We start from the raw sequence: 27999 nt of genomic DNA, 5'->3' as shown, positions 1-27999 counted from the left end.
AGCTCCAGTAGAATCTCTTCCGGTAGAGAAACGCAGCTGAACAGTGTTAGCGGTTTCTGTGAAGGTCGTGAGTCCAACTTGTGAGTATTCCTTCAAATAAAAACAATTCCTATATGTGCGATGGGTTTACACTAAAACGTATTGTTTGTTTTCAGATTAATAATCACTCCTGGGTTTTACAATTGTCCCGAAATTTTGCCGCTTTTCTCTCATGTCGCCTCCTGAATAGCAGTTAGCTGTATCGAGCTAGCTAACGTTAGCTTGTCCTACTGCTGATATCATGTATTAGCTAAATGCTAACCGATAGCTCGTTAGCTACTCTTCATAACAATTGTTGTAACAGCAGTGCTACGTGTGCAATATTAGTGAAGGTATTTTGTTAATGTTCTTGGCTTTTTATGTTATTTAAGAGAAAAGCTAGCTTACCATAATACAACGAGAGGAAGCCTTAACGGCCGTATCCTGTTTATAACTGTGCTACTTTGACCCTAAGCTGTAGCGCTATAACTTGAGATTGTGATTTTCCTCTCGGTTTCCTGGTACCCAACTGAAGGTGCTTGATATCGTTTGTTTGTAACTGTGATACCACGGTGTAATGCAGGACACATGTCCCAGGAACTGAGCTCGTACAGAGAGGTCACACGACAGTTTCAGTGTTGGTGTGCTGACCTGACTTGGCTGCGGTGTTTGATGGCGGTCTGCCTTCACGGACACACTGATAAGTTATGTCGGCGGTTATTGATATTTTCTCGCTGACAAGACATCTGTCTGTAACACAGTCATGTAATTGTCTCAGTATTTTGAAAACAAACCTGGTTTACTTCGAGGTGAGTGGAGTTAATTGACCTTTTGGGCCAGAGCCGATGCCTGAATGTTTGCTAAGTAATGTCACAAAGAAAATCCACTATCAGTTATTTTTAATGTACTAACTCATTCACCAGAGTTTGTCTATATTTAGGGTGTAACTGTAGGATCTTTGTCCGATATTCAATCTATACAAGATGGGGTCGTTACTAATGTCATTTGTAGTATGAAAATAGTGGCCAGGCGTATGGAGCCAGGTAGGACATTAAAATGTGTTAAGATTAACTTAACTGTGCACAGAGCAGTGCAACAGAGCACAGATATTTGGATATCTGTCATGGTAATTGACATTTTACAAGTTTATATACCACAACTAATAACACTGCTGCCTCGGATTTGCTAAAGGGTTCATTTATGTCACCTTCATTCACAATCACTGTAGAAAATAACTTCAGTGTACATGTTTCAGTTTGCATCAGATTGCTAGTCAGGCAATAACATAAGATGTCTCAGTTTTATATTAAAGACCACTTTATTGATATTAATGAATGAGTTGATACAGAGTGAAATGTTGTCTTAATGTTCTTGTCTTAATTCTCTGATCTTGAAACCAGTGCAGTAAAGGAACTGCAGCAAAGAAATGCCAAACTAGGTTTGAGGTCATTTTATTATTTTTATTGATGCTGCCTATAACACAGAATTTCCCCACCTGGGGATTAATAAAGTGTATCTTATCTTATTTAGAAACAGTGTCCCCGTTACATACACCCCATCATAGCACATAGACGAGTTTATTTTTCAAACGCTATCAACCAATATTTCATTTTTATGATTCATTTTATTCCTTTTTTCATTGCGCTAATCTGATCTTGGCTGTTTGATCCCTGACTCCTCTTGTCCACATGTTGAAGGTCGCTTGAGCAGGACACTGATCCCTAAGTTACTCCTGATGGACAAGCCAGTGACTTGCATGGAAGCTCTGTAGCCTTGTGTGTGTGTGTGTGTGTCTGTCTGTCTGTGAAGGCATGAACAGGAAGCCAAATTAAAAGTGCTTTGTCCATAAAGGTTGGAAAGTGGTATATCACTCTGAACAGTTGAATACTACAAGGAGTAATCTGTCTCGTCCCGCTCCACGTAGAAATGAATGGGACACGACGCCATTACTGACTTTACAGTTTGTGGCGAGCACAGTCAATCTGTGTGTACAGAGTACATGCTGGACTGATGTTATATTGACTGCACAGATCTCCTCAAGTATTAGATTCAGCTTGATTTTTGTCTCTTTTTTTCCCCTCTGCTAGTGATCCACCATGTCTCTGCCAAAGCCTGTGATGAGGGGGCTGCTGGGAAAGCGTCTGAGGTTTCACCTTCCCATTGCTTTCACTCTGTCCGTCATAGCTGCGATAGGGTTCAAGGTGAGAGCAGGAGACAGATCCTTATGGCTACGACCTTCATTCCGGTGAAGCTGTTACGATTAAAAATGTCACCTAATAAACATGATGATGGAAGTGCTTCAGTTTGTTAACTCATATCAGCGTCTTGACCAACCTGTGCTTCTGCAGACAAATTCCAAACAAAGGAACTACCTTTGACTGTCATAAATCCCGCCTGTGAAGCTCATAATGTTGATTAAATTCTGGTAATTTTGGTGTTTTTATCTTAGATAGTAATATAAACATGTGTCTAATGTTTGTTCATCTCCATCTGTGGGGGGGACACAGTAACACAAAAGAGACAAATGCAACACAACCACTGACTGTAGCCTCAATGTGTGCAGAGTTGAATCAACACTTTTCTGACAAAATTGGAACCACACAAGCTGCTAACGATGGGGTTTGTTGTATAGTGATTGAAATAAATTAGGCTTTGTGCACATGTGTTTCAATTATTTGACATCTTAATGTACACAGGTAAATGTTTAAAAAATGTGACTCCACAAACAGATGAAACTGCAAACAAATATTTATCCAGTCATGAAATGTTTGAATGAACCTTTATCTTTACATCAACGTGCTGGTGTCATATGAGCAGTCGTAGTCCGACAGAATGCAGGAAAGCTAACTGCATCTCAGTCCAAACTGAAACACTCACAAACCTGTTGTTAGGGAAACTAAACAGTTAAAAGTTAATTGCAGTATTTCTATCTTGACTGCTCTCTTTTTAGGTTTTGATTTAAATTGCAAACACAGTAGACCTGTCTTTTGTTCCCCACAGTACACAGTGGCAGAACCCAGGAAACAGGCCTATGCTGACTTCTACAAGCAGTACGACGCCGTCAAAGAGTTCAACTCCATGAGGGAAGCCGGCATCTTTGAGAGTGTGCGGCCCTCGGGGGAGTAAACCCACTGTGAGTCTTTTCCTCACTATATTGTCTGTGAAGAACATTTCAAGTTTATTGTGACTGCCAACTATGACAATACTGAGATAAAATGTTGTTTTTTCAGAGCCAGGTCACCTGAACCATTAAAGATACAGATATTTATCACAGTGTGTGTCATCGTACAAGCTAAAACATCAAGAACAACATCTCATATCCTGTACCAAAACTTATAAACTGACTGTTTATAGATCACACAAACAGATCAGTGTTGATTCCAGTGGGATCTCTCTGTATCTAATTGTTGTCTTGGTTTCTTCCTCCAGCTCTTCTTCCCCGTCGTTCATTCCTGGTCTGAGCTTGAGGTTCCTTCTCGCCCCCTTGGATGTTATTTACTGGTTAGATGTGAACATCGCTGTGCTGTTTTGTTCCTCTAAATAAAATATTCTATTAATGTAAGAGCCCTGCTGTCTTTGTCTGGTGCTTTTGAAATATAAGCAGTACACTTACAAATAATCTGGTGTTGTATTATTTTCCAATACTAGTGAACACTGTGATGCATGTCTTACATGTTACAGTGTCTGTTAGGTATTATTGGCAGTGATTATTAATCTACTCTGTATTAGTAAATGTTGCTGTTACTGAAAGCAGTTTTTGGTTGCGAGAGAAGGAGGAACATATAGGATATGTAGTACTGACAGTATTCAAGACTAGGACTGTGTCCTAATTCCATACAGCATGTTGACAGTATCATATACATGTGCAGGGCAGCAGCTAATGATTATTTCCACTTGAATCTATTAGTTGTTTGCTCTATAAAATGGGAGAAAATGATGAAAACTGTTTATCACTGTGAATAAGCCAGAAAAAATGTACATTTAAGAAGCTGGAGTCAGAGAATTTTGACTTTTAAAAAATGTACTCAAACTCAATTATCACATCACTTTGTTTTTAATAGTATACGAGAAATAAATGTACTATAAAATTGAATACTAACAGGAAATGACAGTTCACATCATTTAATGTCAAGTAAAATGCAGCTTGAGAAACTGCAACTGTAAATTACACCTAACACGGATTTAACAGTAAAAGATATATTCCTTGTTTTTTATCTTGTAAGGTATTTCTGGATCTTTATCTTCACATCTTTAAATTCCTTGCAGCTGTGAGTCTCCATTTCGTTTGTGCATCAACAGCAAGCTCAAAACTCCATCTTTTCGAGAACTGCATGCAGATTTTATTTGACTCCATCCACTGACTCAGTGTATGTGGCGCCCCCTCCTGCTCACCGCCCGCACTGCAGCCTTTGTTTGGCCCGCCTTCCTCCCCACTCTTCACTACTCTTCCTGGTTTTTTCTAGAGGATGTCACAACGGCTGCCAAGCGGTTTGTCAAACAAGTCCAAAGTTGTCCAGACTCGGGAGGGGGATGAACCGAACGGCGAGGATACGGCAGCTGGGCGAAGTGTGTGCGCCGCGTAAACGTCGTTTTACAAAATGATGAACAGACGTCGTGTGTTTGGCGGCTAACAGGCAGCGCTAACAGGGACGCCGCTGTAGCACAGCACGACGGGCTAGCTGCTCTGCTAGCTGCTGCTAGCTAGTTAGCGAGCTAGCAGACGGTGGTCCGTTCCTATTAGCTGTGAGTGTCTACTTTGAAACGTTGACAAGCCCGGTCAAGTTTGACTGCAGCCGATTGAAAGGACTGTGAGTGTTCCGAGGAGGACAACATGGAGAACAAAGACAAAGTACAGATGAGGAATCACCCTCGCAGGTAACGTTACGCCGAGAGTGAAAACACGGCTTCACATATCTGACATCCTCATTGATTTTATCTGTGGAGTCTGCGTTTGAGTGAAGTTAGCCGGCGGTGGGCTGAAAATACCTGCCCGGAGAAACTCAGTAGCGTGGGAGTGAGTTAGATGACATTACATAACCGATTGTAAGAGAACAGGAGCTGGCTAAATACGGTTAAAACGGAAACGTTAACAACACATCTTCACAACTTTTAACGGGTTTAAGAGGTGATGGATCTCGCGCGGCTTCGCTTCAGCTCCTGTGAAGCTAATAGGACCAGAACATTTGGGGGGTTTTCATGGGATGTTTGAGAAAACTTAGCATGAACGTGTTTCTGTAAGCCTGTGCTGAGTTAAACTGGTCGCTTCTCATTCTTTTCTTGGACAGAAATAAGTGTTTAAAAACCGGTCGCACGCGAGTCCACCTCTCAGTGAATCAGCATCGGTCCTGATCTCGGAGCTTTGTCACTATCAAAGCGCTGCTGATCCAGTTTAATGCCTCAACTCTGCTTGCAAATCTCGAGTTAACTCCTCTAATCTCTGCAGGTGTAACTGAATGGGCCTCAGTAATTGTTGTTCATCAGGTGCATGTGTTGGGTTTAAAGCCATGGGTGTGACACGGTGTCAGGTGGGGTTTCCATGGCGACAGGAGTGTGAGGCATCACAGCAGGTTTTGGGTACAAAATATCATCTCTATTTTATCATCTCTGCACTGTGTGTGTGTGTGTGTGTGTGTGTGTGTGTGTGTGTGTGTGTGTGGGTGGGTGGGTGGGTGGCTGTGTGTTAGTGTGTCAGTTTGTCCTCCTGTGTGTGACTAAGTTAGCAGTCATGTCTGTCCACCACCACTCCCATTATTTCTGTCATATGTAGTCACCTGAACAAACAACCTGATTCAAATTTGTACATGTACATGTGTGTTGTTAAACAAGAGTGTAACTACAATATATTGACTTTAAGTGTTTTAGCTCTCTGGGTTTACCATCAGTAATTCCAGTGATTGGGGTTAGCTCTGAAACAATCAGTCAATTAACTGAACATTTAATCATTTTTCAGGCAGGAAAGCCAAACATCCACTGATTCCTGCTTCTTAAATGTGAATATGTGTTTATAAAGGAGAGTAAACTGGATATCTGGGTCAGTCATGATGAGACAAAAGAAGCAGTTACAGATAAAACAATCAAAAAATCAATTGTTAATGAGACTAATCTTTAACATGATTAGTCGCAGCCCTAATCAGGAAATTAATCAGCTGAGGTGTAAGATCGTGACACATCACATGTCATAATCAGTTTAGTTTGTAGACGGCTGCTAGACAGTAGACACACTTATTAGACGCTCACACGCCTCTGCTCTTTCCCCCTGAAGGTCGATGTTTTAAACAAAAATGTCTGACTTTTTTCTGATGTAGACGGGGGTCATCTTTGTTTCAGACGAGGCGGCCTGTGCTGTTACAGCTCTGTGAAACCCTGATCGTTATTCACTGGGCTTTCAGAGCAAATTTATGTTGCCTACAAGCGAAATAAATCAAACATATGCATATTTCCAATTTTCATCAGAAGGTCAGACTAAAAGATTTCAGGAAACACCTCAAAATATTTAAAATCAGATCAGAAATCCCTCATATTAAAACGCTGACAGTCAAAAAAAAGAAAATGAAGCTATATAACTCATAGATGTATATAATAGATCATTATCAGAGGTACACTTGCAGTTTTTTGTTTGGTTTATGAAGCGTGTTTGTTAGCTTGGTTTGGTCATTCAGCGTTTGACAGTAGGAACTGAGGAGTTCCTGTTCTGTCGCCCTATCAGGAGGATGCTGGTAAAACATGCTGCTCTCATGCTGTCCTGCCCTCTCACTCATCCAGTGTTTCCTCATTCAGCTGATTGAGGAGTCTTTAGATCATTTTAGCCTGATATGTCCAGGGTGGTTTATTTGTGTATTGAACACCTAAAGCTGCTTTAGTCGAGTCCTGGAACGGTCCACCCAACTATTCAAATCAAAGATAATTTGAGACAACAAACAGGGAATCCAATCCAATCCTTAAGTGGTGGAAAATGTCGTTCAGCAGCTTCAACACAAGACGAGCCTTCAGACTGTCTGCCGAACAGCAGCTGTACCTCCGTCTGGTCTCTGAAGTCTCAGTTTTTAGAAAGTGGATTTGGGACATTAACATATGAATCTGGGACAAAACGGTGAAAACCATATGCACCTTTAGACTGATTTTTTTCTTTTGTGTTCACATTTGGTTAAATACTCCTTCAGCACATTTTAATTAATTAACATTACAGTTGAATTAAAGCAGTTAAAGTTTACTCATCCAAAGACTCAGAAGGCTGCCTTTTATTTCACAGTTTTACATACGTAAGTGGTGCATGTATCATGGAAGGACGGTATCATAAGCAGCAGTTAGTACTACTGAATAGAATCAGATCAGTGGAAATAGAATTATTTGAAAAACAAGAAAGAAAAGCTTTCATTTTATATTTAGTAATGTTTACATTTGGTGTGTCCAGCACTTTTATCCACAGCAGATACTCACATGCATTTGTAGAAGTTCACAGAGACCACTTGAAATGCAGATTCTGAGCTGCTACGGTAGATTAGCATTTCAATGCTCAGCTCTGTGTTTCTTCTGCGGCTTTGAGGTTGATGCACTGTGCAGCTTGGCATATGGCCGGACTGGGCAGAGTATAAAGTTTGGCCTAGAGGCTTTACAGAGGACTGACGGACAAACAAAAAGGGTTTGCAGTCTGATGACGTTTCTGTTCATCCTCTGATGCAAGAGATTAAATTAACACTCTGTTTAATTCTTTGTAATTCTAGTTTGTATTTCCTAAAGCGTGCTACTTTTAATACAAAAACAACAATACAATCATCACAACCAACCAAAATAGAAAAGCAAAGAGGAAATTTACACATCAGAGTCTGTTTACAGGTTGTTAGGAGTCATATCGCATATGTTAAAAGTAGCATAAAGCCTTTAGCGTCTCCAGAGGGAGCTGCCTGAAGTCTGATATATTGCCTCAAGTGATGTCACTTGAGTCAGCGTTCAGTCTGTTCGAAGATGAAACAAATCTGTTGGTGTGGAGTTAGAAAGTAGTGACTTTAGCAGACCTCTGGAGCTGCTGCTAATCTCCGCTGCAGGCTACAGGCTACATGAGCTGCTGCTAGCATAACATACCAAGCCGGTATGTGGGTGATGCAGGCAGTTATGACAAGAACAATGCATTGAACAAAGAGAGTATGTATGTTTTTACAGTGTGTCATGAGTGCGACAGTGTGGACACTGTCATTTAAAATCAGTCCTGGTAGCCCTGGTAGTGCTGCTGGGGGTGCTAGGGCTCATGCCAAACCACATCCTCCCTGGTGTGGGAACATTGTTGAAAGTCAAGTCCGTGTTTTATTTTACATTTACTTGATTTGATATTCCTTCTGTCTTCCTGTGGTCCTCCTGAGAATGGCTCGTCACAGGCTGCATGGAGGACATGTGTGGATCTATTTTTGTTAGCGTACTGAGACTATTTTTGTCCTGTCTTGGCTTATCAAACATCTTGAGATATTTTGTAGTGCTGCTCACATTCCAGGAGAGCGCAAAGCTGCACCCAAAAAAGAGGATGAATTAAATATTCTGCATGGTTGTCAGTTATTATGCTGGCACATCCTCACTAAACACATGAACAACTAAAATGTTGGTACTCTGATGTTTCAGCTATTTTTACTGTTTAACTTCTGTTTCTTTCAAGTGCTGAAAATACAAAAAAAATCTGTATCGACAACTTTTTGTAGTCAAATTCAGTCACTCTGTCTCATTTAAGGCTGATGTATTAGTCACTGTTTTAAACTCTGCACTGTGAGTTAATGAATACAGATTTACAAGTGGATAAAAGTTCCTTTGGGGGTAAAAGGGATTCAGAAAATAAAATATTAGAACGGTGATTTCTGTATCTCAGATGGGAGAAGGTGATAAAGTGAGGTGTCTTACATAGAGCTGATACAGTTTCTAACTGGATAATTGATCAATCATTGAGGCCATTATTTAAGCAATAGTATGAAACAGTCTCCGGCTCCAGCCTCTCAAATGTGAAGATTTGCTGCTTTTCTCTGTTTGGAAATTCAGACTGATTTCTTTGGATTTTGTGCTTTCGGTCAGATGAAACAAGACATTCTTCATTACTTTCTGACATTTTATTGACCAAGATACTAATCATTTAATCCCGAACTTATTAGCAGATGAATCGATGATGACAACAATCACTGAGTTTCTTCTTTAGCCTCGGCTCCTTTCTCATCGTCCTTCACGCGTCTCTCTCTGTTGTTACAGACAGCTGAAGAAGCTGAGTGAGGACAGTCTCACCAAGCAGCCAGAGGAAGTCTTTGATGTCCTGGAGAAGCTGGGCGAAGGGTGAGTCAGACGATCAACCCGTCCCACAGTCCTGATGGATGAGGACGCCTGTCTTTCCACATTTCTGTCTGAGTTTAAAGAAATCTTATTAACCAGCTGTGACTTTCTCTGTCACCCGTCTGTCTCGATCTCTGCCTCATTCCTTCTCCCTCTTTGTTCAGCTCCTCCCTTCTCTGCTAACCATTAACATAAACATTGCCTCTTCATATCCTGTTTCTCAACGCACTTCCTGTTCTGAGAAGCTGATTGACGCCGTGGCTGCGTGTGTGTTTGTGCTACTGAGTGACAGAAACTCAGACTCTGTGTGTGGTTTCTTTCTGCAACATGAGCCAATAATCAGCCCCTCTGGTGTTCATGAGACCAATATTCACACCAGCGATGTTTAAAGCTGTTTATTGGATCCTTCGAGCATTTTCTCCCGTTCAGTTCATTTGGGCAGGTGAGAACAAACTCAAGATGTGTTAAAATGAAAAGGTGTGAGAACATAATGAGAGAACGATCCAGAACAGCTCCAGGAAAGAACATCTAAAGTGACAACAGATGTTGACAGCTGATGAGCATTCGTTCCTCAGGCTGAAAAAGCCAAGCACAACACACAGCAAAATGAAATGAAGACCGTCGAGGTTGTTTCCTGGTCCTGATTTAGCTTTAGTCCTTTAATTAAAGACCATCTTCTCCAGTCTTATATATTATACAGATATTATCAGACAGTCGTCATCTTTGAAGCCTTTTCTCTTGCACAGCGTTTTCCATGACAGTACAACAAACTGCTCTTTTAACAGTTGAGGAATCATTAGTTATTATTTTACTTAGTTCATATATTCTCCTGTTCACACTAACTAGCGTCAGTAAAGCATTACACTCTGTGACAGGGCTAAAAAGTTGCTAACTTGGCTAAATTTGACAACAATTAAACAAATTAAGCAAACAAGTACTAATTTATTTATGTTTAACAGTTTGCAGTGTAGGCTGTCATTATGTGTTTGGTTATATTGTTATATATTCACCTGCCTGAGAACAGGGTACAGTAATATTACCCTGTGTGGAGGTTTTCACCACCCTATGTCACTGTTGTTGTTTTTCACTAACTGTACATTCAGGTTGAACAGTTATCAGCTGATCATGATGCTCTGTCCTCGCTGACGTACCTTTCTGTTTTTGTTCCAGCTGTTTTCAGCCTTTTGCCTCTTCTTCCCTTATTCCGTAGGAAACACTGCATTAAGAAAAGCGTTTTTCCCTTCTTGGCCACAGGAAGTGAAAGCATCATTTTGGTTAATTTGGACTTTTCACCAGAGTTGTTAAAAGCTACTTTTAATTTAATTAGTCTCTGTGGTGCTACCAAACATCAACACGACTTAAGTGTCAAACTAAGTAGTTTCAGCGTATCGGTTAATGTGAACTTTAGTTGCTACGACGAGCCGCAGGAATTTATTTCCTCCAACATGTTGACAGCACAAGCTGTCAAAAACTCCTGTTGGTTAAACCGGATTAACTACTCACAGGGATGACAACCTTCAGCCTTTTTCCATTCAAAAAGAACATCTGTTCCTGAATCTGGTCCTGAAATTGATATAACCCCCACTTTTTTTTTTTTTTTTTGTCATCTTATGTTCAGGCTGATACAGTATGTTGTCTTTATCCACAGTGTTTTGATCATTGCTGTCAGGTGTAATCAAGCTCCAGTCAATGAAAATGTAATTGTAGTCATGTAAAATAAGAAGTATTTGTGTGAGCAGACAGGTGGTGAAGTTTGAAGTTGGAGCCTTTGGGTGGAGGTCCAGGGTTTCATGTGTTGATAGGATCCAGAAAAAATGATTGGTGCTGCTTTTAAATTGAAATTTTACAGATTACATTATGTGTATGATTTAAATTCAGGCGTTTCATCCTACTTCCTGCCAACTCAAGAGATTTTAGTACAGAAACTGTTGTTGTGAGTAGACTGACATGTGAGCAGCCATTTATTCATTCACAGGTAAATCAAACCGCCAACACCACATGTTAAACCTCTGTCTTTGTGTGTCTGCAGGTCGTATGGCTGTGTGTTTAAAGCCCATTATAAAGAGACCGGGGAGATTGTAGCCATCAAACAGGTTCCTGTGGAGTCGGATCTTCAGGAGATCATCAAGGAAATCTCCATTATGCAGCAGTGTAACAGGTGCCTGTTCTCGTGGTTCATGTCTTTCACCCACTGTGGAAACAAGAATCAGACATCAAACATACACTCTTTCATCGGGTTTTCTGGGGGGTTTCCGTCAGCGAACATCCCCCACCTTTTCAGATTAAATGACTGTTGTCACAAAAGCTTTGTGGGGAAACACGGCGGGGTGTTTTTGTGCACTGGAATCACAGTTATTTGTGTGGAGAAAGATCCAAACAGTGGCACAGACCATTTCAAGCTTTCAGTTTTACTGTAAAACCGGTTTAATTTGTGTTGTTTTTGTAATGCTGTGACAGTTGAAATTAAAGACCCCCTCCGATGGCAGTCTCAGTGTAAGTGATGGGGGATAAAATCCAGAGTGTGCATTTCAGACTTTATCTGCAGCCACCATGAGTCTGAGTTAGGATCATATTAACTGTGCCCCTTATTGTGTATTAAAAGCACTGAATGGTTTTGGGCCAGACAGACAGATGGTCTCAGATGGTCTTGGATCAGTTCTCCTTCTTGTCCCCGGAGTCCAGGCTAAACTTGGAGGAGCAGCGTTCAGTTTTATGCTCCACATATCTGGAACAAACTCCCAGAAAAGTTAAAGTCTGCTCCAACTCTGTTGTTTTAATTCAGGGCTTAAAACACTTCTGTTTGTCACTTTTATGAAGTTAAACTTTGAGAAACTTATTTACTCATATCTTGCACTTTACTGTACTGCAGTGCTGCACTGTGGGTTTTTCTGTTGTCTTTTTCTATGGCCTTGTGTAATATGTACAGTTTATCTTTTCTTAATGTCTTTTTTCTTATGTAAAGCACTTTGAATTGTCTTGTTGTTGCCACACAGATAAAATATCCTTGCTGCTTGAATGACAGTGTTGTGTTTGGATGAAAATTCTCTGGAGTTAACCAACAAAAACTAACTGAGTTTTGAAAGTGACAACAGTCTTCTGCACTATGACAGACCGACTGTGTCACCCTGAGCTTCATCTCTGTGTTCAGTCCCCAGGTGGTGCGGTACTATGGCAGCTACTTCAAAAACAGTGACCTGTGGATCATTATGGAATACTGCGGAGCCGGATCGGTGTCTGATATCATCCGGATACGCAACAAGACGGTAACATAACACACACACACACAAAGTGTGTATAGAGCATGTGTGTTTATGTGTCTTCATGGACATAGAAGAAGACAGAAGACAGACACTCCACTACAACACACTCTACCCGATTCTGAGTACTTTGATGTATTTCAGATTTATCTCTTATTGTGTGTGTCTTTGTGTGTGCGTGTGCGTGTGTGTTGTAGCTAACAGAAGAGGAGATTGCCACCATCCTGCAGGCCACTCTGAAGGGTCTGGAGTATCTTCACTTCATGAGAAAAATCCACAGGGACATCAAAGCAGGAAACATCCTGCTGAACTCAGAGGGTCAGGCCAAGCTGGCCGACTTTGGAGTTGCTGGACAACTCACAGTGAGTGAAAATTTACACAGCCAATCCATACTTTGTGTAGTTTGTTTTATTTTGCTTAATGCGAGGGGAGAAAAAGGGAGATCAGATTGGATGGGGGATGTTCTCTGACATCTCATGGACACAAGTAGCTTTAATGTTCAGCTTCATTTGATGACCGCTCCTGGTTCATTTTCCGGTTCCACCTCTGTTCCTCAGGACACCATGGCGAAGAGAAACACGGTCATCGGCACGCCATTCTGGATGGCTCCAGAGGTCATTCAGGAGATCGGCTACAACTGTGTGGCGGACATCTGGTCTCTGGGGATAACAGCTATAGAGATGGCGGAGGGGAAGCCGCCTTACGCTGACATCCATCCCATGAGGGTGAGAGAGTCTGTACAGCGGAGAGTGTATGGCTGATAGAGCTTGTGTTTGTGTTTAGTGAGGGATAAAGTTTTGGTAAAGAGAAGTTTATTTGTGTGCAGAGATGTTTAAAGAAGGCAGAAAGAGGGAAAGTGTGACATGAGTTATGTTGAGTTGTTTGTCTTGCATGTACTGATTTATGTCTCCTCTTCCAGGCCATCTTCATGATCCCCACCAACCCCCCGCCAACATTCAGGAACCCAGATCTGTGGTCTCAGACATTTCGAGACTTTGTCAGCCAGTGTTTGGTGAAAAACCCAGAAAATAGGGCGACAGCCACTCAGTTGTTACAGGTAACATTGAGAAAAACTCTACCTCTGAACCTGAACTGATATTAGATGAAGCGTGTTTGGTCAGAAACCCTAATAAAGAAAATTGAATTTAACCTTTTTCTCTCGTTGTTCGTCTCTCTGCTGTCAGCATCCATTCATCAAATCAGCCAAGCCCAACTCCATCCTCAAAGCTCTGATCACAGACGCCATGGAGATCAAACTGAAGAGACAAGAGGAGGCAGAGCAGAGAGAGCAGGATGCAGAAGACGACGACAACTCGGTACAGACGGGAATACACATAACAGGCAAAACCCTGTCTTTGGCCTCGATGAGAAATATTCTTCTCCAGCAGAAAACACAGTAAAAGATTGACTGTTGAGGCCTGAATGGATTTTTTTTGTCCAGGACAGATCTTTCGAGACACAGGGACCAGCACCAACCAACCACCTGGTTAATCTGCTTTGAATTTTTAACTTTCCAGCCTTAAACAAATGGACATTTAATAAAATTAGATTTGCTGTTGGTTGTAGTTGCAGTTAGAGTGAAATTATTTAGCTCAAAATGCTAGATCCCTATTACCTTCTTTAAAGTGGTCCCTATTTCTCCTGGAGTACACAAACAGCAATGGAACCAAGCCAAATATAAAGATTAGATAATGAGTAAATTACTGTAGGTATAAATAGCAACACAAAAAATAAACAGTCAAAAAGGCTCTAAAAACAGCAAAACTAAAGTAACATCTATTTGAGATGAATCAGTTTGGTTTTAGAGAATCTTTTGATGTGTCTGGTGTTGGTGGGTTTGATGTTCCAGGCAGAAGCTCAGTGAAGAACAGTTCTCATCACACCATTTGTTTGTGGAAATAACACCACACGATTAGTTCCCACTTGACGTGTTTTCACCTTCTGCTCATGTGCTTGAGGATGAGGACGAGGTGGACCAGGGGACGATGGTGCGGGCAGGAACGGGCGACTCGGGAACCATCCGGGCCGCAGGGTCGCTCGGCGGCACCGCGCAGACGATGATCGCGCACGAGGACACGGGAACCATGCAGTCACAGCTGGGCACCATGGTCATCAACTCCGACGACGAGGATGAGGAAGAAGCTGGAACTATGAAAAGTAAGACCTGTTAGCACACTCACAGTCATAACTTGATGTCCGTCAGTCACGAATAAATCCTCTGCACGTGTAGAGATGTGCTGCTCAGATTTAGGTCATCGCCACTGACGACGACAATGAGGAATTTGCTTCCAGTTCACTGAAAAACGTGTAAGAGGAACCAACTGATGAGGAACATGCTGACACTATTTTCAAACAGAGATTTGTGGACTGATTGTGGCCGATTGTCTTCTTGCCCTTTGATAGACTGTAAATCTGTGTTTGAAATCCAAGGGCAAGAAATTAAAGATGGTCTCAGACATGGGTGGGCGGTGTGGCTCTTCAATAATATCACAATATTTCAGGGAGTTTCTGCGATCATGCTATTCTTGACTTCATGACAAAATACTGAGAACAACTCAAGCTAATCTAGTTTGTTGGCTTGTTTGGGACTACAGCAGCTGTTGAGCTCTCCTCGTAGTCGCCCGGTTGCTTCTGCTTGAGTTGGTGAATTAGGTTTGTTAGTCCTCCTGCACTTTGTTGTACATCTGATCCTTTGTAAACAAACCACCACCACACTGCTGTAGTCGCTCCACTTTTTGGAAGTAGCTCCACCAACGCAAAGCTGGCAGCGTGGTTACTTTCACATTGAGCCATTCCTGTTGTCGCTGTGCTTAACAGTATGACATCATTACAGAAAGACAAATATTGCCAATATCACTATCTACATTTTTTTATCATATTAAAAATGATACTGGTATTGTCATGAATAATATGTTTTGGCACAGCCCTAGTCTCAAGTTGAATTCTTTTTCACCAGCATTTACCCATACACTGTTGAGTTGCTCTGCTAATATCAAACATGTCACTGAGCAAGTGCTGCTGAACAGCCATCAAAAACCAAGTTCAGGGAGTTGAAGTGGATGTTCTTTATTAAAGAGTTTCAGTGATTGAAACAGTGCACAGCTGTTTAGCATAGCTAACATTAAGTGTTTTCATTAGGATTGAAGGACTCTGTGAATCAACAGCTTTTTGTTCGTGATGTGTTTTCATCATTAAAACGAGTGCAGCTGTGTAGTCCCTTTTTTATCCACTAGAGGGCACAGTGTGACTGTCACACTGAGGATGGTTCCCTGACTTACCTGTCAGCTCTGTGTGTGTATGGTCACACTTTATTTCCCTGTACATGTGCTACAAGCCAGGAAAGTAAAGTATTCATCCACCGGCAACAGTAGCTGATGACTTCCAAAGTTGTGTCTGTTGTCACTTGTTTGGAGAGGAAAATGATGGTTTTCAGGATGTTCAAGAGTCTGTAGGTCATCACCTTCTGTCCTCAGAAGCTTTGCTGGTTTTCTGTCATTTCTTTTGGCTGTGTAGCCATGAGCTCGTCACAAGATGGGGGCTGCCTCCTTTCCACTGTGTTCTTTAGAGGCTTGAACTCAACCTGTTCTTTCTCCCTGAATGGGACAGTGAGGTGTTTCACTGTGTATCACTGAGTTCCTGACCCACTCCTCATCGTCAGCTTGTAAGTTTACTCTAACACATGAAGGAACGATAGGAAGATATTCAGAAAACTTAAAATCAGTAAGAATAGGACCAGCTTATGTTGTAAATAAACTTTCCAAGAGCAGACTGTGGCTTCCATGTTTGCACATTGCAACAACTCTCCAGTTTTCGTACAACCACGAGAGTGTAATTCAAGTTGTGATGTATTTTCTAGTGACTGACAGCCAAACGAATGCAAAAACCTGGTTAATATGATAAATGTGATATGGTCATGACTGTGGATTTTTAACAGACATCAGAAGAGGTTTCTCTGAATTGGGGCACAGAAAGGAACAATTTTAATCCTTGAAATATGTGTGAATGTAATTGCTTTACCTACCTGGACGGACAGTAAAGCAGCTGCGGTCCTGAGGGCACAAGTGAAGAACAGCTTCTGTCAAAATGTGATGGCTGGTAGAGTCGACAAACTTATGTCAGGATCCCACTCAGTACTGCGAATACATTACCTTCTGTTGGACTGTGTCATTCAGGGAGAGATATGTCAGCGCTGCTTCAGTCTGCTGGAGTCTCTGTGCAGTGTGGGAGTCGCAAGTGTTGGATGTATTGAGTGCTTTTGGAAGGGAGTCTCAATAAGAGTTGGACTCTGTTCATCAGTGCTGCCAGTCTGTGGGTGTGTTTCATGTGTTTGTGTTTATATGCAAAGAATTAAGACCAGTGAGACACTACAGCACACTGAGTTTGGATGTGTGTGCATATTTGCTTGTGCTCTGTGTGACTCCAGTAATGCACACAACTGACACTTGGATGGTGAGTGGGGTAATTTCCCACCCTGCAGTGTCCCGCCGAAGCCGTCACGACAGACTGAAGTAATGGGGATTGAACGAGAGCGTAATGAGCTGAACATACAGGTGGACGCAGCACCTGGCTGATGAATGATGCCAATTTAAACACACACACATAAAAGATGGCGGATCAAACAGAAAGACAGGCACCATAACTAATGTACACACACATGCACGTATTGATAATACAGTATTGTATATGAGAGCTGAACACATTAGCTGTGAGTACCTATACATACTCATAAGTACACACACGCACACACTCTGTCTCCTGTCTGATGTCCTGCTATTGAGTTAGTATGGATCTCCTCAGCTGGCAGGTCAAACCGCATTAACACAGGAACATTTAGAGTTCATAATTACATTAGTTCCCCGATTTCCTTCAGTGGTGTGTTTCTATGAGTGTGTGCGTCTCTGTTGTGTAATGCCTCTGTTTTTGTACAAAGTTGTGTGTGTGTGTGTGTGTGTGTGTGTGTGTGTGTGTGTGTGTGTGTGTGTGTGTGTGTGTGTGTGTGTGTGTGTGTGTCCCTAACTAATGACTACAATCTGATCCTGAAGGGGCCTTGAGGATTGAGATAAGATATTAGATCAAGTATTGATCCTCCTTAATGGTGCTGAATAATAAAAAGCCTTTTAATTTACGCTGATTAGCCACTAACCCCCCCTCACTAGAATCCATGCTGGAAGTCTCTCTGTCGCTCTCATCTCTCATTTCGCACAACTTCTCCTACTCTCCTACTCAATCAGGATGGATTCATTAAATTACAAATAATGCAGCCAACAGGATGTCAGACTCGTAATCCCCCACACAACACTTGCGGTAATATTGGTATGTTTTGGCGATTTATCTATCAGATAACATACACCAGAGCCTGTTATCTCTCCCCCGTCTTCTTCTTCTACTTCTTTTTACTGGGAAAATCTGTTCTGACGTATTCAAATCCCTCTGGTAATGTCTAGTGAAAATATTCTGGCTCTAAACTCTGTTTTCCCTGCTGCCTCTCTGATATCTGCCCTCCCTCCTACTCCTCTCCCAACATTGTGACATCTGACTCGGTGAATTAAGGGTTTCTTAAATTCCTCCTCCACCGTTCTTCTCTCTCGTTGAAAGACCTCCAGTCTCTGTTTGTGGCGCAGCTCCCATGCTATCATGAGCTAGCACGCTAGCTCCAGTGGATCACTCGAGCCAGTGTGAGTAAACCATGCGAAAGTGGTCATCATATTTCTTTTTGCTGTACCTTTATAGTTTCGGTCTTTGTATCACAAATCATTTCATTTAGCTACTTCAATTACCTTTAATCACCCCAACAATAACACCTGTCCCTGCCACATCATGCCTCACGTTTCTCCTTAAGTACAAGTTTGAAAATGTGTGTTTCAGAGAAATAGCTTGACAAGTTCTGTTTTGTCGTCAACCTGTCAGAGTCAAGTTTTATACAGCTGCTGTTTTCTACTGATGGTCAGCAGTAACATGTTGAGCCATTGAAGAAGAAGCAGAGGTACAGGTATGCACAGCAGGATCCACCATGATATTACATATGAATACACATCTACTCAGGGCTTCTTCTGCAAGAATTTGTTTTGAAACTGAGCTAAAGAACGAGGCTGACGACTCCTCGAGGTCACGTTCTCCTTTGACATTTGTCTGATTGGTGAGGACATCCTGCTGTGATTTTGACAGCAGCTTTTTTTCAAATTTCAAGTCACAGTAAAAAGTAATAATAATGTCTTCTGAAGTCTCTTAATGGGGAAACATATTTTGCTGTTTTAAAGTATCAATTCAGACATTTAGAGCAGTTAAACGTCTGATATGATTCAAGGGTTTCATTTGCAGTACTGCAGCTCTGTTGTTGGTCTCCAGCAGTGAGACAGACACACTGAACAGCAAGAAAAGTCAAAACGTGGATGCAGTTATGTCACTTTTCTTCTCTTACTCTAGCTGCGTTTCCATTACAGTTGTTCGCAAAATAAAAGCGATATTTCTGACATTTCGGCAAAGTTCGAATGCGACTTGCAGGTGTCTCCATTGAACAGTGTTTTGCGAACTAGCCGAAATTCTCGTAAGTTCTCGGACGTCCCGCGAGATGTGTGTGCGTGCTGTGCCTCGGTAAAACTTAACACAAAGCCCTACAATGAAAAAGCACATGCATGCTCCTGGCCTTGTAGGATTGCACATACTCTAATGCACAAATGCTGAAGATGAAATAAAGGAAATGATCTGTTGACTTAGAGTGATCACTGATTTTAATGGCCTATTATTTATCACTTTGTTATTACGCGAGGCTCGCTCATTACCGGTTTTTTATTGAAATATTTAGGATTTGCACATTTTTAGGGGCAATGGAAATGCAGCTTCTGTCTCACTCACTCTGTATGAACAGCAGCTGGCAGCTTGAGATGAGAGTCATTCAAACTTTGCATCTGTTGCTTAAGATGCATGTAGGTTGACGCTAATGAATGATTTAAATAGCGTTTCCCATCTCTCTTCCGTCTTCCATCTGCTTTGCTTTGCCAGGACGCTGTCTTAAGAACACATGTTCTTAGACCTTAGAAGTGCAAACAGTCAAGTGAATTATGCACACACTCAATTTAAGTGCAGTGTATTTTCCTCCTTACGAGGGCCCTGGTGAAAAATATTTAATAGCTCTCTGTACCTGCTCAGCTCTCACATCGCTTTACTTTATTAAAGTTTAATTTTGTTTGGGAAGGAGCAGGAGCAGATGGCAGTCCTCTCTGGAGTCCACTCTGGGTTGGCCTTCACTTTAGGTTCAATCTGTGTAAAAGCTTTACTTTTCCAAACATGTGCTTTATGTTCAGTCTGGTTTACAGACTGCAGAGCAAAGCATCAGCACTGCTGGAGTCGAAGACTTTAATCCCACGGAGGCCTGTACCAAAATTATGTTCGTGAGCGCAGTCGACACTCGTTGTCGTTTCTCTGGATTAACTTGTCTGCTGCGTCTAAATCCCACCAAAAACTGAGCCAGCTTCATGTGGGACGTCTGAGGAGCAGGGGGTCCATCTTCACTCTAAACCTGGACAGGTTTAATTCAAATGTTTCCTTCAATTAACAGCAGCATTTATACTTTGGATTAAAGTAAACACAACCATGTCCACTCTTCGCAGTGATGTGCCATCTGGTCTGAACTGAAGGAGAGCAGGTCAGCGTCGGGGCAGAGAGAAAAGTAATAGTCTTGTCAGTGGGCGACGAACAGTAATGGCCAGGACATTTTTTAAAGTACTTTTATTTAATTTTTGGTCCTCTTGGCTCGGGCCTAATCAGCTGGCTTTCCAAACCTTTCAGTGTACAGTAATGCAGTTCAATATTAAAATTTATCCCCCAGTTACAATGAGATATTTCTGTTTGATGTCGCTGCCAGTAAAAAGACTCTGTCTTTTCTTTTCCATTCCCATGTCACGCAGTCTTCATCATCTGCTGTCAGATTGTGGAAAAAAGGGCGAAGGCCTAAATGAGATCAGTCAAACAGATGATTTCATTAGAAAAAGCTGAACGGGTGTGTCAGCATCTGGAGCATCAATACAAGCCCAGCTCCACAAAAGTTGGGACGCTGTGAAAGACGTCAGTAAGACTAGAATCAGTCATTTCCAATCAAACTGTGTTTCCTGACAAGTTTCCTGAAGTGTTCCTGAGTCCAGGTATTAATCTCTTTATCCAATCATGTGTTCACAAAGTGTTGAACCTCACTCCATCCTCGCTGTGAACCACTGAGCCTTTCAATCATGATACTATCACCTGTTACCAATCGACCTGTTTACCTGTGGAATGATCCAAACAGGTGTTTTTGGAGCGTTCCACATCTTTCCCAGTCTTTAGTTGCTCCTGTCCCAACGTGTTTGAAACGTGTCGCTGCATCAGATTCAGAATAAGCAGAAATTTACAACAATCAATGAAGCTGATGAGCTCAAACATTAGATATATTGTCTTTGGGCTGGTTTCAGGTGAGTTTATGTCTAAATGGATCAGCAGGTGATCACATTCTGTTTTATTTTTTTTTCCAGCGTTTTTTGGAATTCTCCCCTCATCTTTTTGTCTGTCTCGACTGTTTACTGATCAAACAAAGGCTGCGTGAAAACACAGAATATTCCTGTACAGGCTGAGAAAAAGTCTTCCTGCAGCTTCTGCCTCCACACCCCTCCTCTCATTTCTCCTCAGTTTACTCGGTGGTCTCAGTTTGTCACCAACTGTTCTGTTTCTGTTCAGTTTGCTTTATTGATTTTAGATATTTTTTATCACTCATCAGAAGGCAGGAGTCTCATTTAGAGAGAAATTATTCTGGCTGATTGTGAGTTTGCCTGGTGGGTGTTCAGACCGGGCTACATTCAAACTAGACCACTCCCATGTACGGTCAAACAGATCAAGTGTCCCTCATGTTTGTCCAAGCACTCACAATTCAAAACACTTAACTTCATGCTCTCTGCGATGTCTCAGCCTGAAGTTTAAAGTGAAAATTCTTGTCTAAAACGTTGCGTGATGCGTGAGCTATTTAAATTTGTCCCAGTCTAACACTTACTCATGTTGTTGCTTTGTGTTTTATAGAAGGAGTCTGTTTGAGCAGAAGCTGGTTTAACACTTCTTAAAATTAGTTACCTAGCAGACAGATTAGCTAAAAGATTAGCTAAACTGTGAGGTTGTAAATTGTACATTTTTACAACATAGATCATCTTTAATGACTGTGTGGACTTTTCTTACTCGTAGCCTTTCCTCTTGAAGATGTGTGACATCGATGCAGTTGTACTAATGAGAACACCAACACAGCAGTTCCCAACATGTGACAGAAATACATCATAAGGACGTGTACACGCAGAGTATAAAAACAGAGGAAACGCCGCTCACTAGCTTGCCTGCCTCCACATGGGGTTGGCATAGCAACCAGCAAAGCACAGCAGGTTATAGTTTATAGGAATGTGAAGCACAGTTGGAAAGAGTCTGACCAGTCAGATAATTGCTCAAGTTCCCCAACAACACCAGATACCAAACTAAAATCAAAGAGATGTTAAGTCGTGGATTTTATGGGTCCGACCTTCTTTCATCTGATTATCTTGAAAAACTCCATATTGGGAAAACTGCGGCTGGTTTCCTCCAACAGCGACTTCTCCGAGGTCCGTCTTCCTGACATCTTAGTCCAGTGCAGAGACACCTGGCAGCAGAAGTGAGGAATAAACAGTGGTTTTACAGTCAGGAGGATGCTAGACTTCAAATTGATTTGGTGCTTGAATGAAAACAAACTCATGTGAGATCAGGGATGAGATGTGATTGACGGTATTTGTGTATTAATCATGATTAGGAATACATAAAGGCGACCAATATGCTGAGATATTGCGATGTTCTTTCCAGGCCATATTAGTCACCCGTGATGTCCATCTGTTAGTCCACAGATGTGGAGAATCTTTTTCCTTTTATTTGCCACACGTGTAGATATATTGACTTACATTTTAGGCTGTTTAGATTGAAGTATGGACACGTCAGTACTTTCTTTATACAACATATTTAAAACAATATGATACATTCATTATTATGGAACGTACCAAATCTATATAAAAAAGGTGTACATTCACTTATTAAGATGAAAGGAGTTAGAAGGCTATAAGGTAGATAAAATCTTTAAGAATGGTAATAATAATGTTAATGAATCACTGGTGTCACAACATGGATTTTTCAGTATCGTCATTACAGTAATAAATGTTTTAGCATATTGAAAATAATGTGCTTAACTGTTGTTGTGGTAACATGCAGGTAGAGGTCTATGCACACACTCATAGAACTGGAGTTACATCCAGTAACTACCGTTTTCCTCACTGTAACGCTGACTCCGCTAACACGAGAATGTGAAGGTAGAATTATGAGCAACACACCATTTTATCTGTTGTTGGCTGCAGGAACCAACACAAAACTGAAGAGCCGGTGGATTAACATGATGGACATGTCCAACAACAATAACAACAGCAACAGCTGGAACACTCTTAGGCCATGTGTGTGAGCTTGTATCGCCCAGCCGTTCTGTGTGTGTGCACCTGCCCTGCTGAAGTGTCCATGAGCAAGATATTGAAACCCTTCCACCTCCCGGATTATTACCTGACGATCACTCTGAACTCTGAAGGAGCAAACAAAATAGAATTTAACCACTTTTGACAATAAAGCTCTTATAAGTGATCTACAGTAAACACCTGCACAACCTGCTGGATCACAATCTATGTCTTTGTTGAACTCTTGAGTCACAGTCCTGGCAATCCAGTTCCTCCTTGACCATTTATATAATCAGATTATTGGCATCATTGCCACATAAACGCATAAGCCAGCTCTAATTTCCTCTCGCTGCGATGTCAGATCTCCCCCCCTCCAGTGGGCTAATAGAGGACTTTACGATCAAAGTAAAGCAAAACTGGGAAGAAGAAGAAGTTGCAGAAAATCTGTGAATAAGTTAATTACATAACGGTGTAGGGGTCAATTTAACACACCATAATAGAAAGTCAAGAATGTGAATTAAGAGGAAGAGCACCTGTTTTCACTTTCAGAGCGTGATGCTCCCTGTGCTGCAGGAGTGCAGGAGCTTATTAAAGCTGTGAATCAGATGCTGAACTGCACTGATGAACTCACTGATTTGCTGCGCTCATGGTGTGTTTTGGCTAAACTGGAAGCTGCAGAGTCCTGTCTCAGTAACTTCAAACACTAATTGCCTTCATAGCTGTTGCCCTTTCCATCCATGTTCACAGTACATACATAGACACGTTCACGCTGCCTCGTTCACACATGCAGTCCATCCTCCCACTGATTGTTTAACATTTCAGTACACACACGCTTACCTAATTGTCAGCTGAATCTCAGTATATGCATTTTAGTATATTTCCAGCTGTTGTTGGTATATTTTATTGTTTATTGTTTTAGTATATTTTTATTGTTTTAGTGTATTTTTATTGTCTTAGTATATTTTATTTCTGATATATTTTCTTTTTTATTGCATTTATGCATATTTTTACTGCATGTTAGTTTATTTTATTCCCTTATTTTTACTTTATTTTGCTATCTTATCTTTCTTATTATCTACACGGGGGTTGCAATGCAAATTTCGTTGACACACTCAATGATAACAAAAGGATTCTTGATTCTTGATTACCTGCAGGATAAAGCTTCTTCAGCTTTTCTCTTTATTGCATCTTTAAAATATGTTGTTGATGTCGGCTGGTGCAGTTTGCTGCTTCGTGTTAGTCTGTTGTGTTTGTTTTAATCATCTCAGCACATTTGAACTCATTCACAGAAAAGAACAAACCCATCACAGTGCGATATCTTTACTTTTTAATTCAATAATTTGTCTTCATTCCTATTTTAAGTGCTCTTACAAAGAGGTGTCACTGGATCTTTTTAGTCTTGTAGTTGAGAGTTGAACCACTGTTCTGAGTGATTTTTGCCTTTTCTTTCTAAAAGCAAACTGTCCAGCTGTATCTCCCGTTGTGCTGATTCACTTCTCAAAATTATTTCCCCTTTGTGATTAAAATGGATTTTAAAAAGAGGTGAAGCAGAAAGGATAACTATGTTTGATTATTGAAAATAAATTAAAATGTCGTTATGATGAATGTTACTGCAGAGAGAAGCAGGCTGGGCAAACTGCTGTTCCAAGTTTTAGTCCTTTGAGAATTTAATGAAACGACACAGCATTATAATGGATTTTGATGATAAAAAATAAGCTGAACGGACATTATGAATAAGAGCATTATTCAGCCTGTGTTTTATTAATCAAGTAGCCGACGAAGCTGCCAGCGAAGCCATGCTGTTAACTCTCTGCCTGGTTGTAAGGTGGTCTCTTGTGCTCAGTCAGGTTGTGCTCTCACAGTAACATGCTCTCAGATCTGACCTGTGGTCTCTGCTGAATGCCCTTCACATCTTGTCGACCAGTGAAATGCTGAAGCCGCTGTTGTCTTTTCTTTTTTTCATTGCAAGTGAGTTTTCTAAGTCTCAAATCCCAGAACTTGGCTGGTGGACTCACTGGTATTGATTAATGGTTGTATCAGGTTAGCACTGATATATTATGGTAATCTTGTTCCCTGCTTATTGCTGCTTTAATAATGCAGCATTTCATTGATCGTGGAAGGGGAATTGTCTTTATGTTTGCCCCCTCATGCTCAGGTTAGAGTGCAGCACCCTGTTTCTGTTTGGGATTCAGGGACACTTGAGCAGACATGTTTGTTTGTGCTTCCCGACTTTTGGTTGAAGGCAGTTTGCACACTTGTGTCACCCTGCTGTCTTCATTTAAACACTCTAAAATATCATTGTTATTTATCACAGTTCAGTATCACACACATTGATTGGATTCCTCGTGGAACTGTTTGCTCTCACTGACTGCACGAAACATGTTTTTATTTTGCTTCTGCAGCAGCAAGTAAGATTCAGATCATCTCCCCGCTTCCTTTTTACAAAAGAGGATGTCACATTATGACATACAGTGCTTATAAAAATATATCTGCCACCTTCTTGGACCTTTTCGTATTTTATGTTGAGTGCAACATTAAATCTCAGCAATTGTAATTTGATTTTTTTGACATAAAAACAGTTTGTTGTCAAGTTAAACAAACCTCCTTCAGATGTTGAGTGCAAACAACGAGCGCTCTGCCTTTACCATCAAACTAAAAAAGTCCTAGTGAGACGAACCTTTTATAGGCACTGAGCTGGTTGAATTATTGTGCACTTTGTCCCGTCAAACTAACGTTTTATCTTGAATCATGATGAGACTGAGGAGTTCCTCATTATCCTTTCCTTTAGGAAGCTTTAAAAGGAGGAGAGAAAGAGGATGGAGGAGGTGAAAGAAGTACACGGCACAGTGTTTTTGAGATATATAATCGAGTATCTACTGTTGTGTTTACAGCACGTCTTGTCCTGTATGTTTGCTTCGTGTTTTCACATTAACTGTGAATGTGTTTCCGCTCCACCATCACCGCCTTCTCAAAGTAAATGTCGTGTGTGTGTGTGTGTGTCTGACAGGGAGAGACGAGACCATGCAGCCGGCCAAGCCGTCCTTCCTGGAGTACTTCGAGCAGAAAGAGAAGGAGGCCAACAGTCATAACGACGGAGGAGGAAGAGGAGAAAACAACGCAGACAACCGCAAACTGCCCGCTGAAGGAGATCTTCAAGTGGTGAGTTAGAAACTGTGTGCGTGTGTTTTTCTGTTTACTGTGTTGATGCGTTCTGATTGCAACCACACCGTCAAGAGTTTCCCTCCTCGTCACATCAGCAGCTTCATCGTGAGCAGAGTCAGTGAACCAGCCTCCTCTTCTGCTCAGCTTCAGCTGCTGTGGTCATGACGTCCTCTGCTAACAACTGCTAACAGAGTCGAGCAGGTTTTATTTACACAACCAAATCTCACAAATCACAAATTTGCCTCAAGGAGCTTTACAGTCTGTAAAGCAAACAACATCCCATCGCTTCAGATCAGCCAAAACTCCCCCAAATAATATCGTAACAGGTAAAAATGGAAGAACTTTGAGAACAGAGACAGAGGAGGGATTTTTCTCCCAGGACGGACAGACAGGAAGTAGGTATCATGAGAACTGAATGTAAAGTCACAGCGTGGACAGTCAGGGTGACAGAATTCTGGATTTTTCAGGTTTAGTCTGTCTGTGGAAAAGTTTCTCTTCAGCTTTGAGGCTCGCGTCATGTGACCAGCAGAGGAGAACGAGACCAGGGACACGTCTGTGACAGAGTGTCTCATGAGAGGCTGATGTGACCGTTTCCGGGTCCATCACTGTTCTGTGTGCGCATGCAAACGTTAAATCATTAAGGCTCAGATCAGTCAGACCATGCATGAAAACATACCCGGTGTTTTTAATTGTGTTCCAGATTGCTTGCCGATTGCTTGTGTCCCAAACTGTTGTGTGAAATTGTTGTTTACGTGCTACCTTAGCTTGACTAGCTAACCTCTGTCTGCTCATGCCGCTGTGGAAAAGCACATTACAGTGAGCAGTTGTTTGCTTTGCTCACAGTCATTTAAGCAGGACAAATGGCTGCTGCTGGAATTAAATATTAAATATGTGACCTTTTAAATGCGAGATGGTTCCTTTTACCAGACCACCCTGCTGCTGCTCAGCTCTGCATTCAGAGGGCACTGAAGCCTCGTGGGTCTCCTCTGCTGCACAGCACATCGATGCAATAAACCTTTGATCAAACAGCAAAGCAACTGTTTCTCCGTAGTCATGGTTATTTAAAAGAACAAAAAATAAAAAATAAATCAAAGATACGTAAAGTTTAAATGTTGATTTCTGCGATCGTGCATCAGCATGTGGTTGTTGTCTTAGTATGTTGCTATAAAAGAACTAGATGCTGTACATCGTCTTTTTTTAACTACTGTGTGTGTGTGTGTGTGTGTGTGTGTGTGTGTGTGTGTGTGTGTGTGTGTGTGTGTGTGTGTGTGTGTGTGTGTGTGTTGAAACTTCGATCAGTGCATTTCAGCTTGTTACACTAACAGACAGTGACAGGTAACCGCCAGCTGACCCTGATTTTCACTCTTGTTCTCCTGGATCTTTAATACTGTAAAGTGTTCACACATGATGTCACACACACACACACACACACACACACACACACACACACACACAGCTTCATCTTTACTAAGTGTATTTCACATTGCTGTGGCACATACACAGTGTCAGATTTAATAGATGTCACACACCCCACGTTACCATCAATATATACTTATATTTTATCTATATATATAGAAATATACAGCACTTTTCAAAACACAGTGACAAAGTGCTTAACATGGTTGAACCACAGTTAAAATATTTCAGAGGTCCGTTTCACAAAGCAGGTTTACTGAAAACTCCGAGTATGTTAACCCTGAAATGAGGGAAACTCTGAGTTTTCCGTTTCACATAGGAAGGTAAGTCAAACCAGAGAAAGAGGGGTAACTCAAGCCTGTTTCACAGACAGAGGTAAGTTA

General features: G+C 41.4%; 2 protein-coding genes across 2 annotated transcripts in view; both read left to right on the top strand.

Annotated features, from left to right (window-relative positions):
* Positions 1-2: 2 nt before the first annotated feature.
* LOC121620789 (cytochrome c oxidase subunit 6C-1) lies at positions 3-3582 on the top strand. Its single transcript, XM_041956988.1, has 4 exons — positions 3-80; positions 2106-2219; positions 3019-3151; positions 3448-3582. The coding sequence occupies exons 2-3, from the start codon at positions 2115-2117 to the stop codon at positions 3142-3144; spliced, it is 231 nt and encodes a 76-aa protein (XP_041812922.1). The 5' UTR covers positions 3-80; positions 2106-2114; the 3' UTR covers positions 3145-3151; positions 3448-3582.
* Positions 3583-4476: 894 nt separating this feature from the next.
* The window catches only part of LOC121614666 (serine/threonine-protein kinase 4-like), a 33141-nt gene continuing 9618 nt past the window's right edge, over positions 4477-27999 (top strand). Inside the window, exons 1-10 of the mRNA XM_041948657.1 lie at positions 4477-4893; positions 9238-9318; positions 11345-11473; positions 12464-12578; positions 12770-12934; positions 13130-13297; positions 13492-13629; positions 13757-13888; positions 14531-14729; positions 26046-26197. Of these exons, the coding sequence (XP_041804591.1) occupies positions 4850-4893; positions 9238-9318; positions 11345-11473; positions 12464-12578; positions 12770-12934; positions 13130-13297; positions 13492-13629; positions 13757-13888; positions 14531-14729; positions 26046-26197 (1323 nt within the window). The 5' untranslated portion in view covers positions 4477-4849. The remainder of the gene's footprint in view (positions 4894-9237; positions 9319-11344; positions 11474-12463; positions 12579-12769; positions 12935-13129; positions 13298-13491; positions 13630-13756; positions 13889-14530; positions 14730-26045; positions 26198-27999) is intronic.

Source organism: Chelmon rostratus, chromosome 2 (genome assembly GCF_017976325.1).
Source record: "Chelmon rostratus isolate fCheRos1 chromosome 2, fCheRos1.pri, whole genome shotgun sequence".
In the NCBI taxonomy this organism is placed as follows: Eukaryota; Metazoa; Chordata; class Actinopteri; order Chaetodontiformes; family Chaetodontidae; genus Chelmon; species Chelmon rostratus.
Note: the sequence above shows the minus strand (reverse complement) of the source record. Positions and strands in the feature narration are given on the sequence as shown.